General features: G+C 28.1%; 2 protein-coding genes across 2 annotated transcripts; both read left to right on the top strand.

The window, feature by feature from the left end:
* Positions 1-3,934: 3,934 nt before the first annotated feature.
* On the top strand, positions 3,935-4,590 carry LOC129314945 (ras-related protein Rab-2-A-like). Its single transcript, XM_054958426.1, has one exon. It carries the CDS (start codon positions 3,935-3,937, stop codon positions 4,574-4,576), a length of 642 nt encoding a protein of 213 aa, XP_054814401.1. The 3' UTR covers positions 4,577-4,590.
* Positions 4,591-8,391: 3,801 nt separating this feature from the next.
* LOC129314973 (beta-fructofuranosidase, soluble isoenzyme I-like) lies at positions 8,392-18,812 on the top strand. The gene is given in 9 exon segments (XM_054958464.1): positions 8,392-9,020; positions 9,023-9,037; positions 11,852-11,860; positions 13,788-14,644; positions 15,436-15,597; positions 16,030-16,253; positions 17,237-17,324; positions 18,468-18,561; positions 18,564-18,812. Coding segments are annotated over 9 exon segments (1,926 nt in total). The 5' UTR covers positions 8,392-8,650; the 3' UTR covers positions 18,671-18,812.
* Positions 18,813-21,541: the final 2,729 nt, after the last annotated feature.

Raw genomic sequence — 21,541 nt, 5'->3', positions numbered from 1 at the left:
TCTATCACTAGTCTACTCCATAAATTTACATGAAAACTTAACTTGTTAGCTGATCAGGCAAGTCCCTTGAACTAATATATATATATATATATATATATATATATATAGGGGGGCCACGTTTGAAAATTTCCTTTATAAATGGCTGAGTTATTGTTTATTAAAAATGCTAAAATCACCTTTAGTTGCCCCCACTGTTAAATAAAATTTCAGTTATAACCCTCCTATAAAACAATTTCTGGGTTCATCCTTGTATGTATGCATGCGTATAAAAATTTAAAAGTTAATCCCTCTTCAATTTCCACCTACTCAATTGGCCTCATAAATTGATAAGATTTTTCTTCTAGAAAGTAGCTCGTGGTTTCCAAAAACAGCTAATGCATGAGAGAATCATGAAAATATACCTGTAAAAGCAAATAATTAAATCACAATACACTAGCACAAGTGCATAATCATCTGATTGACGTGAATGTTTCCAGAATCTCCTCAACCAATATAAAGAAATGTCAATTGGTCTCTAAACACATTAAAAATTTAAAGCATATTTTACTCCATAATGTATTACTCACATGCATATTGCATATTAGAAATTATTTCAATAATAACTTGTTATGTATGTTTGTTACAGTTTATTACTCTTGTGCATGCTTAAAATATAAACTAATAATTTGTTTTATTCTAGAATTTATTACCTCATATATATACACATATTAAAAATATAAGTAATAAAATTTATTATTTTGTGTAAGCTAAAATTTTGAACACCCGACCACCTTAAGATTTGTTATCGAGAAGATGGCAGAATAACTGAAGGTTATACAAGTCAATATATAAACCTTTAATCATATATAAATGAACTTTCAATTATTTGGAGTCCTTATTGCTTTTTCCCCTCATTTGGAGGCCCTCGTTGCGATTTTTCCTTTATTATTTTGCTAAAGTATATCAAATATATATATGATAATCAACATTGCATTGCATAAAAATGAATGCGCCAGGAATTGCATAATATGGGCTCTATGCATTCTACTTTTAATTTAATAAAAAGGAATTTTGATCGTTTGTACATTCATATTTTAAAATTAAATAATTAAATACTTTATCACAAGTTATTTTTCCTGTAAATATTTACCATTAATGATAGATAACGCTTATTTAAAAAAATTGTAGAATAAGTACAGATACTCTACTAATTAATTGGCAAATAGTGCTGTCAATTAAGATTAGAGTTTAAATGGACCGACTTTGATAAGCTTAATTATACTTTAGGCCTCCATTTTGTAAGGTCCAGCTCTGTCCCTTAAGGTTGAAGGGTTGACTGCCAATTTTTTTTTTCAATTTAAAAACCTATAAAAATATATTTATAATCTTAAAAAAGTTATTCCACATGAAATTGAATTTAGGAAAATAAATTTAAATCAATTCATACCACAATAAATATGTAAATCTTAAACATTTGAGTTTAATATTAAATAGTAATATCAAAATTAATACTGCTAAAAATTAAATTTTATTAACATTATCAACCGAATCTTGATGAATAATTGAGAGATGATGGAATGAGTCTAAGATTTTCATATCTTTTAGTTAAATACTTAATTTTTTATTTTTTCAAATTAAAATTTAAAAAATAAAAAAATTAAAAGAATTGACTCTTTTATTTTCAGAATTAAAAGGACTCGAATTACCTTTTTTATTAACCTTAAAATAGCAGCCTATCTTTATTATTTTTGGTTTTAAAAGGCTCTACCCGTATAATTGACAGCTTAAGTAAATTGTTTCCCCTTCCCACCATTCTGGGTATAAATGCTTGTCTGACAAGTGGTAATTGGCAAATGCCAATAAATTGGAAACCGCTCCTCAGACGACTTGACGTATTTCTTCCGTACACGACAGCTGAGCTCATCCAGCCACGATCCGTGGGATTTCAGTTTGATTTTTATTGGAAGTCTTTGTGGCAGTAAACGACATCATTGTTGTTCGCCCAAAAATATACAACCAAGAACCACAAAATTCTCAAACGACGTTCTTGATACGGAGGAATCTTTTCATTTTTCTTCATAGATGTAAACAAGTCATTTGACAAGTTTTCCCTATTAACATGTATAACATGATTTGGGTAATATTGATATGGACACACACACACACGATAAAATATAATACATAAGATACGATGATCAATAAATCAATTCATTTTAAAGCCATGTTTTAAGATTCAGATTGATCCAAATAGTTCAACCATTTGAACCATCATCCGGATGCAAAAATGACTTGATTCATTAACTTATTTTAAAGATTGACCCGCCCATTTTGAATCAGGTGGGTTTTTGATGGATCCAAAATTAACTGAAAACAAGTTTGCTTGACTCAGACAGGTCTTGGGCAGGGGCGAAAATGACATTTGAAAAATTCTAAACCATTCAATCTTACATGTCGTGGCATTATTGCATTGGCAACTGGGGCATATCGTAATTTTGTGGTGCTATTATATGGGTTAAGGTTCATTTCTTCCTGTTAACTTTTTTCCCGAAAAGCAGTGACAATTTATTCTTGAATCATTTTTCTAAGTAGCACCAAGAAAAAAAATTCTTTCATTAATCACCTATTAATTTTTTTATTTTTTGCCAATATGGCATATACGTGAGATTTACGTGCAATAAAAAGTAGGCTTTTGACAATTTTTTAGTGTTAATTTATCATTGAATTTTTTTTAGGAGCATTAAGCATTCTAAAATTTTGTTAAAATAAAATTTAATAAATATTGTTAAAATATTAATGATGAGAATAAGAAATGATGAAAAGAAAAAGAACTAATTAAAAATATTGAGAATTCGAACATTGAAGATATTTTATCTTATTAATTAGGAATATCTTGTTTAATAGTTGTAAATTGTAATATTTAAATTATTGTAATCTTTCAATATTTATTGTTATCTTTTCATTTAATTTTAAGATTTCTAAAATATTAAGATTTCTAACCTTAATCCATTTGCTATTATTAGTAGGGCATAAATGTATTTTGGAGAAACTTATTTATTTATTATTTATTTCATCATCATCATCATCATCAAATTTATTATTTATTTAATCATTATACAATTATTATTAAGACACGCAAATGTGTGTTATCCGCTTAACTAGTTAATATTAAAAATTATATTTATATATATATATATATATATATATTATACAAGATGATGATTACTGTAAAAATGAAGATAATTATGAGAGTTTTGCATCAATTATAGAATCATTTATTTTATTTTAAAAAGCAGATACGAACTTTTTTTGGAATTTAAAATTGTGCTACATAAGTGTTAAATTACGTTAAATTGTCTAATTTAACAGTCTTTTATACTGAAATACCATCTAAACATAAGTTTTAGTTAATAATGCTTTTGTTACATATTCTTTAAAATATGGTTAACTTAATTTATTCTATATTTAAAACTTTTAAGGATATTTATTTATAAATATTCAATAAAACTTGTATAATTTTATGGCAAACAATATCTAAAAAATCTTGTAAACATGTAGTTTTTAAAACGTTATACACTGTAACATAAATATAATTTTTATACTATCATTTATCTGAAAACTAAATATAAATATATATCTCTAAAAATGTAATCCAAAATAAAATTTAGTTTTAATTATTTCAAAATACTTTATTTTAATATTTCGACACAACTGAATTTTTATTAGTTATCAATTAATATTTTTATCATTATCTTATTATTCAAATTTCAATCAAACCTTTTTATCATTATCCAGTATATAATCTTACTAATATCCCTACCCTTTATGAAGTCCAAACCAACTAAGATTTTCCTCATTCACTCTGAATTCTCGAAATTGCTATATATTCCTGTTCACTTTATATCTCATCCTCCAATCCATCATTCGGTGAATACTTATTGCACATATCATAACAAAAATGTCATACGGCTATCGCTTCAAATGCATCATTGTCGGTGACACTGGTGTAGGAAAGTCATGTCTTCTTTATCAATTCACTGACAGGCGATTTCAACACACCCACGACATAACCATTGGCGCTGGATATGGAGCTCAGATGATTCGAGTTGATAAGAAACTGATGAAGTTGCAGATCTGGGACACGGCTGGTCAAGAAAAATTCAAGTCCCTTACTAGGTCTTACTTTAAAGGAGCTATAGTTGCACTGCTTGTGTATGATATAACAAGGAGGGAGACTTTTGAACACTTGGATTCATGGATGGAAGATGTTAAGGAACAAGCTGATGCAAATGTGACGATTGTGTTGGTTGGGAATAAGTCTGATCTTTCTCTGAGAAGGCAAGTGAGTACTGAGGAAGCTGAACATTTTGCTAAAGAAAATGATTTGATCTTCTTCGAGGCTTCAGCGAAAATGGGTCAGAATGTTTATGAGGCATTTGAAGAAGCAGCTAAAGTTGTGTACAAGAAGATTGGGAATAAAGATTTTGATTTATCAGATCAGAGTTGTGGAATAAAAGAAGCATATTGTGGGAATGTCTATCTACCATATGAAGAAAAGAGTATTGGTTCGTCTTATAGAAGAGCTTGTTGTCGCACCTAAAAGCCTAGAAAATAGTTACTTGTTTTATTAATTATTTTTTAATAGTTTATTGTGTTCTTCTTTTTTTTTTCCTTTTGAATATACGCGGATATTAAAATATCTTTTACATTATTCATAAAATTGAATTTCTTTCGTGGGCAATAAATAAATAAATGTTATATATAATAGTAGATTTAAACTGATGATGAGAATTAACATTGCAGGCATATGAAACTTAAAGGATTCAAAACAATGAAATAAAATATCAAAACTAATATCAAAACACGTTAGAAGTAGAGGAACCAATAATTATATTTTCTCAAAAGAATTAATGACAACTTATAAATATGACTGAAAAATAATTTCTTTTTATCTTATAGAACCCAATGAGTCATAGATTTACAAACTCTTTTATTTTTTTAGGCTAAAATGTACAAAACATTTTTAAATTTTGAGACAGTTGCACAAAAGCCTTGAAAGTCCACTCAAAAAGAGGTGAATTGGGCTTTAAAAAAATTTGGCTAATAATTAAATTAAAAAAATGAGTTTAGAACGATATCACTAATCATAGAGAGTAAAGAAGAAAAGCTTGCATAGTTGTTTATCCTAATTCAATTCTAACCACTTGAGCCTAAGTTCAGTTCTCAAGTGCACCTTGAGATTTTTCACTAACTCTATTAAGATTAATTTGGGTTCTTGATAGTCTTGGTACAACTTTAGGTTCACAGTAGAGTCTAAATCACCTCCTTACAAAAGTAATAACATAGCTAGCTTAAACTCTTCGAGTTTAAGATCCTTTGTTTGAAGTCAAAAAAACATAAATGAATAAAGTAAGTTCAATAATAAACTATTGCTGTTGAATACTCTATTTAAAAGTTGACATATAATCAATGAAGTTTTCACATAATAAATATAAATTTGAAAAGTTAGTAAACAATAAATATGAATAGCTAGAGTTTGTTCATTTGCATTCGTTTTTCACTATTTTTATAAATACTCTTATTTATAGTTGGGCTTCATAAATGATTTGTTACACTCTTGAATAAAGCCATTAGAGTGATCAATTTCTTTCTACAGAATTATCTAAACATTCTCTGAAACGAGACAATATAACAATGCTTTACAATAGAGCTTTCTCTACACGGCAAGTGAGAAAAGTAATGTCTTTTTGTATTAAATGTTTTGATAAGGTAGATGATCTTTCAGAATAACATTACTATTTGGAAATAAAGAATTTATAAATAGGATTGAGGAGAGCTCAAATTTACACAAAGCAGCATTTGGAGTGATTGTATGAAGATTATATAACTCATATAGCTCTCAAAAAGGAAAGGGAAAGAGATTAGAATGACCTCAAATTGCCCCTATTCTACTCATGAAAAATAGAGTTCAGCTTACTTCGAAATAGGTGAGGATATTTTGGAATAGTGAAGAACAATAACGAGAAGCAGAGAATGGTTCTTTCAAAGTGATCATATCTTATATATTATAAGAGAGTTACAAAGCACTAATATTATGATGGAGTTCATTATTTGAGAATAAGTGAAGCTATTTCCAAATATCCTATCACTGAATAAGTAGTTATGAAAGATGTATTATGAATAGTTTAGAAAGGGAGATGTACTATTTTGAAATAAGGGTAGTTATTTTGAAATAAGCTATATCAGAAAGGCCAATGAGAGGATATTTGGTAATGAGACGACATATTGTGAAATAAGTTATTTCAGAATATTATAATTAATAGTTTATAAAGCCGTCTAATAACAGGGAATGAAACTCAGAAGAAAACAACTTTAAACTCCATGAATTGCGTAGAGCCACGTTTAATCAATCAACGGTCAATATTAAGATTGTGTGCAAGTTTTAGACACCAAATTAGAACTACTATATTTAGTTCCACGTAATCATCCACATCACCTACTTGTCTCGTTATCCATAATTTTTCAATATAACGTATATAGGTGTAAAACAAGTTGAATACGCATTTCTTTGGATTTTGTTCAAATAAATTTTTTCTGTATTTTGAACACGTGTGTTTTAGTGTAATATGTTGAATTTCTTGCTAAAATTTTTATTAACCTGTATGAAGTTTAATAATTATTTAGTGTATATATTTATAGTGATTATGGTGTTCACCTCATAACATAATAGCTTATTAAATACTTGAATTTTTACCATTGTTTTCCATTGATTTACATGAAATGAGAGATGCTTATATAATTTATTTTACAACTTTTGTTTGTTAATAAATTATTTTTTCTTAAAAAATACATGTTTTCAAGAACAAAATTATATGGACTTTTCTTAAGGGATTATTATATTATTATTTTTAAACCCTACACAGAGCCTCTTAAAAAAAATTAAAAATGAGACTATTTCAATTTTATTAAATTATATAAATGTGTATTTAAATCTATGCAACTCTCTCCAAAAAAATATGAATCAATAACATATTTTTTTATAATTTCAATGAATGTACCGCTATGTTATAATCTTATGGAAGCTTTGTTTATATTTTAAAATTAAATAAAAAGGCTACATAAAAATTTTTAATTTTTAAAATTAAAAAAGGTTACATAATTTCAAAATATTCGAAAAGGGCCTTTATGCATCTTTTTATAACAGAAATTTAATTATATCGAGTTTGAAAAAGTAGGAAAAAAGAAAAAATTATATCTAAATTCCACATAAAAAAATTATTATTAAGAGGTCCCATAAAATTCATAAAAATACTTTCAAATTTTAAATCTTGTTTATTTACATCTTGATTAAGGGCATTAATAATTGGACTTTACAAGATTTGGTATAATATTTTGTGAATTTCATAAGACTTTTTGATAATAAATTCTTTTATATGGAATCCAAATGTAATTTTCCTGAAAAAATACAAATTTTATAAATCTGAATTTTTTTTTTAATTTCAGACATGAAATAGCGTGTGTCTCATGTATTACACAATCTTGGAGAATAAGTCACAGTATTTACGATTCAGGAACAGTACGTACCTTCTGAGACTTTTTACATTATTGTTTATTTTAAATTTATTTCAAAATTTCAATTTAATAAGACAAAGATATACTTTCAATAAACCACAAATAAGATACTAATAACTATTTTACGGTTTTAGGAAGAAAATAGATAAAATTTTAATCTTTTAAAAAATTATATATCTTTCTAATCACATTCTCATTAAATAACCTACATAACTACAAGTGCCTTAATAATAATAATTAAAATTTTGATATATAATTTTTTTTAAAAGTAATAAATGAACTAGGAGTAGAATTAAAAAATTAATTCTAAAAGCTACCTAATATTCTATATATTACACAAACTAAGTAGAGATTTTAAAAAATTTAGAAAAATTAGTCATTTGTTTCAAGTATTTTTGGCTTATTTATAACCTAATTCCTAAACTTTGATCCATAAAATTTTGACTTAGCTGCAATTTATTGCCTAAATTTTGATTTGGTGCAATTCAGTTATTATAATTTTAATAATTTAAAATATTAGATCCTAATTTTTAAAATAATTTTAATTTAATTTTATAATATTATTTTATAAAATATAAAAATTAATATTTTAAATAATTAAAATTATAGATATTAAATTGCACTGTCAAATTTCAAGTATTGAGTGAATCAATTAAAGTTGAGAGAGATTAATTTATAACTCACATAAAATTACATTATTGAATGATTAATTTTTTGACAAAATTTTCTTTAGGTGAATGCAAGAAGAAAAGTGCTGATCTGCTCCCCCGTCTTTCTTTTAAATGATGTCTCTGTCGCATACAACTTGTCACATGGCTCTCTCTCTCTCTCTCTCTCTCTTCCAAATTTTGTTGAAACCGCCAACTAACTTTCTTCCATGCCTCGTCAATTGAGCCTCCCTTTCTGCTTCTTCTCATTCAGTAAAATCTTCTCTTCTCTTCCAGATTCTTTCATTTAAACTCGCCGCCTCACAAATCTCACTGTTAATCACCTACCAATAGCTTCCTCTTTTGTGTGTATATATAAATATACATACATTCATACATACATACATATACATCAACAGCTCTTCTTCTTCTTGAGTCTCCATTGTGCTATAACCATGGAGGCCATCACCAAGCACGCTCAAGGGCGCACTCCGTTGCTCAATGCACCGCCGCGCACGGTGAGGACTCGCCGGCGACGGTTGAGCTTCGTGGTCGCAATCTTGTGCTTAATCATTGTGGTGGCGTGTGTGGTCGCATTGGCGAGAAACCAGAGGAGGGAGGAGGCAAGATTGACAGAGAAGAAGGAAGGAGAAGAAGAGGAAACTACGACGTCGTTTCGGGAGGTTCGGATTCCGAGAGGAGTGTCTGAAGGAGTATCGGCGAAGTCGAATCCGTCGTGTTGGTTAGTTTCAGAAAACAAGCTTTCGTATAATTGGACGAATGCAATGTTCTCCTGGCAACGAACTGCTTATCATTTTCAGCCCAAAAAAATTGGATGAACGGTATGTCTGCATTTAACTGTCTTTTAATATTATATATATATATATATATTAATTATTAAGCTTACATTGTTTGATTCACTTGGTTGTAACTTAATTCTTGATATTTAACTTGGTGTACATAACTCAAATTTTATAAGTTTTAATCATTAATCTATATTTTACACTTTATGTCAGTTACAATTTAATTCTTGACGTACAAGATGGTTTTATGGAAGTAAGAGAGCAACAAATTAAATGAGTAAAACGTGAGAGAGGATTATATTAGATATATAAGTTAAATTTTAGGAATTAATAGTAATTAATCACAGGGTCAAAAAGTAATTTAAATTTTAAATTATAGGTTCAAAGATAATTTAAACCCTAAATTGATTTTTAAACTTTTAAAAGATATATTTTAAATTCTAAACAATTAAAATAATTTTACTTGTATTATTAAATTTCAACAATCATTCATCAATTTTTAAAAAATTTGAGTCTAATGTATGATTTTTCTTAAATGAGGGTAGGAGACATGGAAGAATAATAAAATTAAGCGAAAATTGCATATTAAACCCTAATTTTTAAAAAATTGATAGACGTTTGTTCAATTTTACAGTGGGAGAAAAATTATCAATTTTAACTTTTTTTAGGTCAGAATGTATCTTTTAAAAATTTAGGGCTGAAATAACTCCTAAACCTATAGTTTAATGTACAATTTGCTGTTAATCCTAAATCAAAATTATAGGATTAAATAATTATTTTTTTATTTCTTAACCTCTATATCCTAGATCTAGATAGGACTCCTAATAAAACTTATATAATCCAAAAATTAATGTTCATTTTTATATATATATATATATATATATTTAAAAAAATTTGGATTTACTTCCTCTGAAATTGTTGTCATTGATGGTGAATTTTTGTGAAGTTTTTTTTTAAGAAAGAAAGAGAACATTTCGTATTTTATAAAAAATAAAATACATGAAAATACTTAAAGAAAAAACTTCTGAATTCACTAGTCCCAATTTTAGAAAATTTAAATAAAAAAATTACCTTCAACAACTCCTCATAGAAAAGGAGACACCTTCTCACTTGGCACACACATCTCAGGAGAGGGATAAAACAGAGGTGATCCCACCTATAACATGTGGGTCTAATATGTAATTTACTATTTTGTGCTATTTTTTTTCCCAGCTTGGTCAAAAGTTATTTTAAAAGTTTCTTCCCAAGTTTTTCAAATGTTAAATTATATAATCAAGTCACGTGGAAAGTTCTATCATCATGAAAAAAAAAAAGTTTCTATTATCAATAGAATTTATTCCTTGACTATCATGAAAAAAAAAACACTTTTCATGCATAATGCATATTTTTGGCCTACAACGCTCCCGTAAGCTTTTTCAAATTTTATTTTGGTGGAAATTTATGGAATGTTTTTCTCATGTAAGTGTTCTTAGAAGTCTTTTTAGTAGTAATATTTGTGTTCACCAAAACAAAATAATCAAGCCACAGAATATATTATTAAACTAAATCAAAATTAATTTTAAATACACACATAATATCAAATTTGAATAGAAGTTAGGCTATTCATAAGCTTTCAACATTATAACTCATCTTGGATTTTTATATATGCAAAGTGCAGGCCAGAATTAATATATATAGTTTAAGTTCTATAAATTTAATTTTAAACCGAAATTCTCTTCTTGCTGGTTTTTAAAATAAAAAAATATTTTTCTTTAGATAAAATCAAATTTCTTATATATTGAATAAGATGTCAATACCTGTGATAAGAAATTTGATTTTATCTACCTATATATATATATATATGTAATTTACTGTCAACCTTGAGAAATTGAGCACAATCACCAACGAGTCAAATTTGAATTATTTATTGATTTTGTTTCGTATTTGAAATGGTTTACTTGTCCATATTTGAATGGTAGTTGAAATCCTCCAGGGCAGGTGGAGGGTCAAGATTAACTTTCCAAATTTAGCCATCGTCCAACTTTTGTTTAATTTTCTATTGATAATTAGTTTGTTTGTCCCAAAAGAAATTAATTTTAAAATTAACTTGAAAAGGTTGAAGAATAAAACATGTCAAGCTACATAAAATTATATTGCAAAAGTCTAATATTTTTTATATTTAAAATTTTTTAATTTAATATAACTATTTAATTGAATCAAATTTAAGTATTATCGAGCCCAATTAAAAAATAGCTCTTCCAACTATATTTTTTGTATTTATATGGATTTGAATTTAAAATTTGGCGCTTAAACAGTCATAGCTTATTTTACTATGACCAATGCTTATTGGTTAATATTTTTTTTTCTTTGATGTAATGAAGTTAGAAAGATTATTTTTTTGTCAATCAAACCAAAATGTTAGTTCAGGTGAACTTTTTGGATCCAACTCTCGTAAACTTTTTATTAAAAAAAATGTGAGTTCATACTTTGTATGGAGTTTGATGTGAGCTGTATTATTTATAACTATAGATAATTAATCTTTTGTAAGTTTTGCTTTATATATTGATATATTAATATACTGATTTGATAATAACGCCTGATAAAATGCCGGGCTTCACATGGAGATTTAAAATAATAATTTTTTATTATAATATTAGTGATAAATATTAAAATGGTAAACAATATGCCACATTCACGTTACTATTATTTACTGCACCTAGTTTCTATTTTTAATTTATAAATAATATAAATTTTTTTATTTCAAACGTACACACGATGAAGACAAATGGTAAACTAACTGCCTTTTTTCCCCCCGTTGTATTTCTGTTTGATGTGGTGTTCGTGCATATATCTCTTTGGTTGGTGCTGCTTCAGATCCTGATGGTACGTATCTACTAAAGTTTTTATTTTTTTTATTTTAACTTTTGCAAATGTTTAACTTTTCTGTTAAATAATTGATTCTAGGAAAAATTTCAGTATAATACCTTTAAGTAAAAAACATTAAAATTATAATTATGTGAAAGGATCAAAAGGACATTAAAATTATAAATGACGGAAATCATAATATTTTTATTTTTATAATGATTTAGTCCTCAAAAATATTGCATACATCGATCAATTATATTAGAAATAAAATATAAAATATTAGTCTTCTAGATCATTGAAAATCAAAGTTATTGACCAATAAAAATACTAGGACATAAAGATATAAAAAAGAAGCTATTGACCACATTAATTTGATGATCCAAAATTTTCTTTTGAAGTCACTATCACTAGGTGTTATTTTATATTAAAAAAAATACTAAGTGACTTTTATCTTTATTCCTTAGTTAAAAAAACGATAATTCAACAAAAAAATACCATAATTAATAATAATAATAATAATAATAATAATAATAATAATAAGAAGTGATAAATTCTCGAGAAAATATCCATAATTTAATTGTGATAGATCTTGTTTGAATAAGAATGTTTTTCAATAATTAGTAATCCATATTAACTAATATCATGAAGTTCTTAATTGAAATACTCTAATCCATAATTTGTTTTACCATCAAAATTATTTATAAAAGTAAATAATATGTGCAATTTTAAAAAATTAAAAGAAATTTGTGTTATTTTCATATTGGTTGGTAATCGAATATTACTTTTAACAATTTTTAAATTGAATTCATTAGTTTTCAATGAAAGATCTTACACGCATGGTTTTGGATGAGTTTTTTTTTTTTTGAATGAGTTTTATAATGAAGTTGTGAAATCGAATTTGGAAAATCACTGTCAATTAGGCAAAGTAATTTGAAAAATTCCAAAACTAGCTAGGACGTTTAGGTTCTATCAACCAATTCGCTTTTATGTATAGTTGACTGTTGGATAGCGTCACGTGATCTTTCCAACTTCCATGGGTATGCAAATAATTTCAGGTCAATCTTTGAGGACAGGCCATGATTAGATGCAATTTTTCAGTATTATATAATATTTTTTTATTAAAAAATATAAATTTTTTTAAATTAGAGATTAAAAAATATAAAGCATTTTTAATTTTTTAAATTGTAATAAATTATTACATTTTTTTCAAAGTATTCCACCCTATTAAATAGGGATAAATATAAAAAAAATAGGGTTCGTTTAAAAATAAGTAACTATTTTATTATAAGTAAAATTTGATTAAAAATACCTTACATTTTTAAATGAAAAGAGTATAATAATAATCACCTTGTACTAGGAAAAAGTAGTGTTTTTATGTTAGTTGAAAAAATATCGATATAAAATAGAAGGTGGTGACATTTTTATAAATTATGAAAATAATTTTTAATTGATTATTTACATCAATTTCAGTTTTAATCAAAGAATTAATTTTTTTTACACAGGTTAGTATTATACTTAATTTTGTACAACTTGAATTAGTTTGAGAAAACCCTCAACTTGTTCCAAGTTCTTGTTAGGGAGAATGAGAATACAGTCTTACAAGAGGAAATTTATGATAGATAGGTAGTCTTGACAAAATTCTCAAAAAAAAATAAATTATAAATATTAATTTAAATAATTACAAAAAAAAATCTCACCTGCAAAGTAAGAGTTATACATTTAAAATTTAAATATTTTATTTACAATTAAATTATTTTAATCAATATTCATAAATTATTTTTTAAAATTTTTAATCAATAATCTAACAATCATTAATTATTTTTCTTGAAACTTAATTGTCATTCTCCCATCTTTTTGTACCAATAAAATTAGTAAAAATTAATGAATTTTGATCAAAGAAGATAAATGTTAAATTTTAAATTGAGTTTGTTTCATATGGTGGCAGGTCCACTGTATCACATGGGATGGTACCATCTATTCTATCAATACAATCCTGATTCAGCAGTGTGGGGCAACATCACGTGGGGTCATGCTGTATCAAGGGACCTCATTCATTGGCTCTACCTTCCCATTGCCATGGTTCCTGATAGACCATTTGATATCAACGGTGTATGGACCGGGTCGGCCACATTGTTGCCAGATGGCAAAATCGTAATCCTCTACACAGGTGATACCGATAAAAAAGTACAAGTACAAAATCTAGCTTACCCCGCCAACCTATCTGATCCCCTTCTCCTTGATTGGGTCAAGTATGCCCATAACCCGGTTTTGGTGCCCCCAACCACTGTTGCCCCGAGAGATTTTCGTGACCCGTCCACTGCATGGATCGGACCAGATGGAAGATGGCGGGTTACCATTGGGTCAAAAATGAAAAAGACAGGCTTTTCATTTGTTTATACTACCACAGATTTCATCCACTTTGAGAAAAACGTTCACCACTTGCATTCGGTCCCAGGTACGGGCATGTGGGAGTGCGTGGATTTTTATCCGGTTTCGGTAAACGGGTCAAAAGGTTTGCCCACATCAGTAAATGGGCCAGGAGTTAAGCACGTGTTAAAGGCTAGTATAGATGATACTACAATAGATCATTATGCACTTGGGACTTACTTCATTGAGAATGATACATGGATACCCGATAACCCGAAAGAGGATGTGGGTATCGGGTTAAGAGTAGACTATGGAAGATACTACGCATCGAAGTCCTTTTATGATCCAGTCAAAGAGAGACGTGTCCTCTGGGGTTGGATTAATGAAACGGACACTGAGAATGATGACTTGAAAAAGGGTTGGGCATCTGTTCAGGTATTTTTTTTTCCCTCTCTCTCTCTTTTTTTCAAAATGTTTATGTCAATTTCTGCTTCCTATAATCTGTTTATCATGTAGGCTACGTGTTTATATCACTATTTTCCTCTTAAATCTATAAATAATATAGGATGAAATGACAATTATGTCCTTAAACAATATATTAGTATCTGGAACCTAAAACCCTTTTTTAGTGTATTTTTCTCCTTCAATATTTAAAAATGTTGAAATCTCCTAAAATGCTTTTAAATATTGAGTTACAAAAATTTACTGAAAAAAAAGTTTAGGATTTGCTCTTGAATAGATAATTTAAAGATAAAGTTACCTTTTTACTCTATAATATAATATACACATGTTACATGCGCACTCGATATCCAGAGTCATTCAAATCTTGACTAATTTTGAATTGAGCTGATTAAGACCACAAGGGTGGCAAGCTCTTTCAAGGAGTATTTAAAGCAAATGTATATGAAGAGCTCAAATTTGAGACCATCTAGCATAGCCCTTAACTAGTTAAGCTACACATTTATCGGTAAAATTGTATATATTAGATGTATAATGAACTCCTATGACAAGTTGTTAGATGATTATTCACAACTACATAAGTGTTTGAAGTATCTAAAATAGAGGTAAGTGTTGAGCCGTTTAATACATGACTCTAATATGTAACTCATTATGCTTACAAAATTTTAAGTAAACTAAACCTCAAACATTCTATTTCCAAAGAACAAGAACAATACTAATGTTTGGATATTCCCCCTTTTATTTTATTATTTTTTTTAATGTGGCAGACTATTCCAAGGGAAGTGACATTTGACAAGAAAACTGAGACTAATATTCTTCAATGGCCAGTAGAAGAGATAGAGAGCTTAAGGCTAAGAAGTTCTGAATTTGAAAGCATAGTCCTCAAGCCTGGCTCCGTTTTGCCCTTGAACATAGGTTCAGCGACACAGGTTTGTTTATAACATCAAGTTCTGAAAAGCATTCACGTCTTATGTTTTCATTCAAAGATTTATCATCTTTCCTGCAAAGATACATCATATTAAAAGCCATGAATTTAGTTGGATCTTGCTTTGCCCACAAGGTGTTTGTTGAATTGCCACAATTGATGAGTCCGCTAATAGACTGTTTGGATTTGCTGGAAATATGATTCGGCTGGACATATTTGCTGAATTTGAAATTGACAAACAGATCTTATGTTTTCGTTCAAAAAATTATTAACTGACTCACAAAAATTATGATCAAGATCTTTCATGTGAAGATACCTCATCAGAATCATGAATTTAGAAGTCAAATCCTGCTTAGCCCACAAGATGTTTGTTGAATTTCCTCAATTGAAGAGTCTACTAATGGACTGTGTTGGATTTGCTGGAAATTTGATTCAGTTGGACATATTTGCTGAATTTGAAATTGAATCGTTGGGATCTCAAGAGATTGCCGAAGACAGTGTAGGTTGTGGGCATGGAGCTAGTGATAGAAGTGCATTGGGACCATTTGGCCTTCTGACTATAGCTGATGATACACTTTCTGAGTTAACGCCCATTTATTTCCGTCCCTCTAATACAAGCCATCAAAATTCAACAAGTTATTTCTGTGCTGATGAAACCAGGTATGTATCAATTTTCAATTTTCAATATGTGGTTCTGATTTCACTTTTTCTTAGAAAAGAAATAATTAGATTAAGGTGAAGTCTGAAGCATTGCTATGATTTTTATTAATTATTGATACTGTTTTGGTACTGTAAAATACACACATTTTTTTCCCTTAAGTTTGTTTTAATGTGCATTTCATATTCTCTCAGTTGAGGGAACGAAAACAAGCACTGGGTCTAATAGATACAATAAATTTTGTCTGAGAAAAGAGAAGTCCGTTTTCAGACACAAAACCAGACGGTTCATACTTCAGGAATTATTTGTACTGTTTTGGTACAGTAAGATATGTATCAAGTTTTTTGGGAATAATTTCGATTTAGATGCATGCTAAATATAGTGTGCACATGTGACTCTAAAGTATTGTACACTGTGTAGTTACTGTAAGAACAAAACAAGTAAACTGGCAATCTCATTGCTTCCCTCTCATTAAGTGCTCTGCGCACAATGCTACAGATTATTCATATTAAGTTTCATGCATTCAACAATAATACATATCAACAACAACAACAAGCCTTAGCCCTTATTCCATTAGATAAGTTACATGAATTGCAAGACGTTATTATGCTCTATCAATAACCAAATCTTTGCATATATTGTTAATCGAAAGTCTTGTTTAATAACTTCATTAAGTGTTCTTTTTTTATCTTCTTCTACCCCTCTTTAGGACTTAAGATTATTTGTTCCACTTCTCTCACCAATGCCTCTCACAACCTTTTTTGTACATATTTAAACTATCTTAAATGATTTTCTATCATTTTTTCCAACAATAATGCACATGATTGTATTAACAACTTCGATGTCTTATATAGTCTGAAATCTGAGTAATTATTTTTAGTCCAATTGCACGAACTTTGAATTCATTAAGAAACTTCAATTAGTATTTGGGTTGGTGAAGCATCACAGAATGAATAGCTCGAATAAGAGTTGTTCGATTATGCAGGTCATCTAAGGCTCCTGATGTTATAAAGACAGTTTATGGGACCGAAGTTCCAGTGTTCAGTGATGAGAAACTGTCAATGAGAGCATTGGTAAGTGAAAATCAAACGATAACAGCTTCTTACTCAACTTAGAAATTATTTCCACATGCATTTCCTTTTTTATGAATATATACTAGTGAAAAAGTAGGATTTAATATCAGAATAAAGAAAACCAAGTGTATTGAAATCCAATCCAAGAAACTTAAATTCAGTGTGATTTAAGATTAAGTTCGGGTGAAAATTTGTAGTTGTTTGGTATTAAGTTATTTGATAAACATAACATGTGAAGAAACTTGTTTTTGATGGATTCAGCAGTCACTGTGTTGACCTGTAATAAGTATCTGCTTAATTCGTTTTAGCAGAAGAACATTACAGTAAACACCACCTAAGAGGAAGTTCTTCATGGCTTTTCAGTAAGTAGTTTAAGCTTTTTAATTGAATTGATCATTTACAATGATGATAAAGCCTAATTTCATAGTCATTCTAAATTACTGAGTGGTTATATGGATGTGCTGGTCTGCTGGACAACTTCAAGGGATATAGTGCACTTTTTTTTTTTCCCTCATATTTAGCAATCTGTTTTTTTTTTTTTTGGGGGGGGGGGGTGTACAATCGATGTTGATGGATCCCAAAATAGGTGAGAAGTTTCTCTCCGCCTTAATACTTCTGCACCCAGAGTGAACCCAAGTCGTCCAAAATAATGAGTCATCTTTTTTTTTTTAATTGGAAAAATCACTCTTGAGGTTCCACAAAAGCAATCTGGCTACAGAAAAGTTCCGTGAGATCACAAAATTAATTTAAAGTTCCATATCCTTTTATTGAAGTTAATTGTTGCTGCTTAGTTGTCAACTAACAGCTATCCAGCAGTAATTGACAATTGCAATTTAGCAAATTGACAACTTCAGCAAAGTAATGTTGTGATTTCATGAAATTTTATTGCAATTAGATTTCTTATATGGGACTTGAGAGTAATTTTTCCTTTTTTATTTGGGGCAGCTAATGAGTTGTGGAACAAAGAAATCGGATTACTGATTTAACCTACCTCAAATATCTCTTGAATATATATGTTCTTGTACTTGTCTTTTGAATTTAGTTGTTGAGACACACACATACTTCTGCATACGGCTTGTAGCTTTCATACAATATTGAAGTTAATGAGAATTGATTTCCTAAACTCTGAATGTGATTGATTAGGTTGACCATTCAATCATTGAGAGCTTTGCTCAAGGAGGGAGAAGAGTGATCACATCTAGGGTTTATCCAACAGAAGCCATATATGGAGCAGCAAGGTGTTTCTATTCAACAATGCAACAGCCATCAACATCAAGGCCTCCCTCAAGATTTGGCAATTGAACTCTGCTTTCATACGCCCTTTTCCCTTTGATCAGAGTCAATGAAAGGTTTAGAGTACGTTTGCATATTATATTAATATTTGTATCTTATGGTAATATCTATTGTTGCCATGGGAAAAATAAAATAAATGTGATAATCTTGTGGTGCATGGCTAAATCTTTAATATATTTGATTAATTTTCAACCATTTATATATATATATATATATAGAAATAAGTAAAAAAAACAAAAACAAAGGAAAAATCACTATAAAGTCCCTTGTAAGCATTGCAATGTCCCAAAAGTCACACCAAAGACTGTGGAGTCCCTGGGAACTTACTTGTAAATAAGGTATTTCGTGAATTGATTAAAATGCCCATGATTTGAAAAGGATGTCCTTCTTTACTTTAACTCAATCAGGGCATATTGGTCATTGTATGTCCAATCTTATTCACAAAGGTCTTATTTGTTCAAGGCAATACCTTAATAATCTGTGGTGCAAGGCTAAGTCTTTCAAATATTAGATTAATTTTCAACCATTTATGTATATAGAAATGAGTAACAAAAAATAAATGAGGCAATAGACTTCCCTCTTGAAATGCACGCACAATTTCATTGCTTAACAAGCCAATCAACAATTTGGTTAACAGAACAAGGTCCCAGAAAAAAAAGAACGAGAAGAAAATCCTATTATAAGCAAGATAACATTCTCCAAAATCTGCAATATTAACATAATCAATGAGCTTTTTAAAATCCTGACCAGAAAAAAAATGAGCTTTTTAAAATCCTGACCAGAAAAAAAAAAATGAGCTTTTTAAAATCACATTCAAATTCGACCTGTCTTAAATTCAGATGGCATTAGGAATGATGATCTTGGCAAAGTCTCCATGGGGATTGAAAAAACAGGATGTTATTTAAAAAAAAGAATAATATTAAATTAAAATGATATTATGATAATTTTTCATTTAAATTTAATTTCTTTAAAGTAACTTATACTTTTAGTGCTTTTGGTCAAAAAGGAGTTCTATTTTATCCCTTTAGCTCGTTTTGTCAATATACTAAAGTTTTCTGCTCGCTTTTTCTTTTGAAGATATGCTCTCCTCTTCTTTTCTCAACTCTTCCTTTTCTCTTTATTTTTTAATTATCAGATCAAAATAATAATAGTTTACATTATAATTTTCTATAAAATTATTATTAAAATATTAAATTATAAAAATAAATAAATGATCAAATTTAAACGAATAAATTTTAATCTTAAAAGTTTAAAACTGCAGTAAAAATAAAATAAAAAGAAATATGTTATAATAGATTAAATTTAAACTATCCAAAACATTAATTTTGTAGTTAGAAAAGGAAGTGGAGGGGATTAGGAAAGTCTACCCCCTTCTTTTTCACCTCCCTCATTCCAATTGGGTTGGCATAATTTAACTGGATGGTGATTAACATTCTTAAGATGCCTAATAATTTTTTCATCTCCCATGCTCTATTTAGTAGAGTAACAACATCATATTAAAGGAATTTAAAAGTTATTGATTTTAGTATAAGGGGTTATGAATGCTTAAATGAGGTTTTGGGGTTTGATTTTGGGTGAATGCATAAAACACTTTTAGGTGAGTTATTTTTAATTGGATTTAATGATGCTTGAATTTAGAGAAATCAAATAATATATATATATATATATATGTAAGAGATTTAAAAAGGGAAAATGACTGGATTCCTATGGCTCTGCTACCACAAACCTATTTTTTTCTTTTGGATAAAAAAACCTTTTTAAAAATCTTTTTTTATAAAAAATAATCTATTAGTAATGAATTACTGAAAATGTAGATATGTGTGACGTACCTTAACTTACTGTTAACAAGCCTTGACCTCACTTGAAATTTAACCTATTTCAGGTTTTGGAATAAATTGTTGGGAACTAAAAATGTCGCAAAGTATATTTACTTGATTTTTTAAATGATTTATCTGTATATTATATTATTGATAGTGAAAATTTAAAATTCACAATTGATTCTTTTAAATTCTTAACTAACATTACAAATAACCCCAGATATATTTAGTAGATTTTTCAATTGACTATATGTAATTTTTAATTACAAATAAGGACCATAGTATGTTATTAGGATTTCAATAATTTAAGGTTTGCAATTATTATTAATATTTTTATGGGTCCCTAATTGTCATTTTTCCTTTATTTTATATTATTTTTTTGGAAATTAAAAAACTCACTTTTATTATTATATATAACTATTTCCTTTTATTTTCAACATATATTATTTAAAACATATCAATCTATTCCTGACTAGTTAAATTCAAAGCACGGTTACCTAATGAATCATGAACCAATATTTTACTTCCTTCATTAAAAAATATAAAACATTTTTAAGGAGTTAGATATTAATAAATGTAAAGCATTTTTAATATTTCAAGATGTAATCATTGCTTTTTTTTAAAAATACTCCTATTAAATAATCACTTTATATTTATATTAGAATGAAACACCCGATAATACGTATAAATATGAAAAGATAGTATCAGTTTGAAGACAAATATCTACTCCCTCTGTCTCTATATATAAGATATTTTAACTAAATCGCGCAAATCTATAAAAGTTGGTTATCTAATTAAAAATATAGCAACATTCCCATTTTCCCCCTGATTATTATAAACAAAAAATAAATCTTCTTTTTTAAAGTAAATTAATGAGATTACTCATCTTTTTCTCTTTTCAATTTAATAAGGATATAATAGTCTATTTATTACAAATATGCTAACAACTTCTTATATTTAAAAATAATAAAATATTTTAAAAAGTCTTTTATATATAGATATGGATGAAGTATTTTATTGAAGGGTAAAATTTGATTATAACTATCTTATATTTTTAAATAGGGGGGATATTTCATTCTTTTTAAAGACATTGCTCCAACCCAATTT

Source organism: Prosopis cineraria, unplaced genomic scaffold (genome assembly GCF_029017545.1).
Source record: "Prosopis cineraria cultivar Desert tree isolate PC_DT_omini unplaced genomic scaffold, ASM2901754v1 PC7, whole genome shotgun sequence".
Classification (NCBI taxonomy): Eukaryota; Viridiplantae; Streptophyta; class Magnoliopsida; order Fabales; family Fabaceae; genus Prosopis; species Prosopis cineraria.
The sequence above is the reverse complement of the archived record's forward strand: the minus strand, read 5'-3'. Positions and strand labels throughout refer to the sequence as shown.

What these genes read in the sequence shown, in the direction of transcription:
- LOC129314945 (XM_054958426.1), top strand. Translation starts at nt 3,935, where the DNA reads ATGTCATACGGCTATCGCTTCAAATGCATCATTGTCGGTGACACTGGT.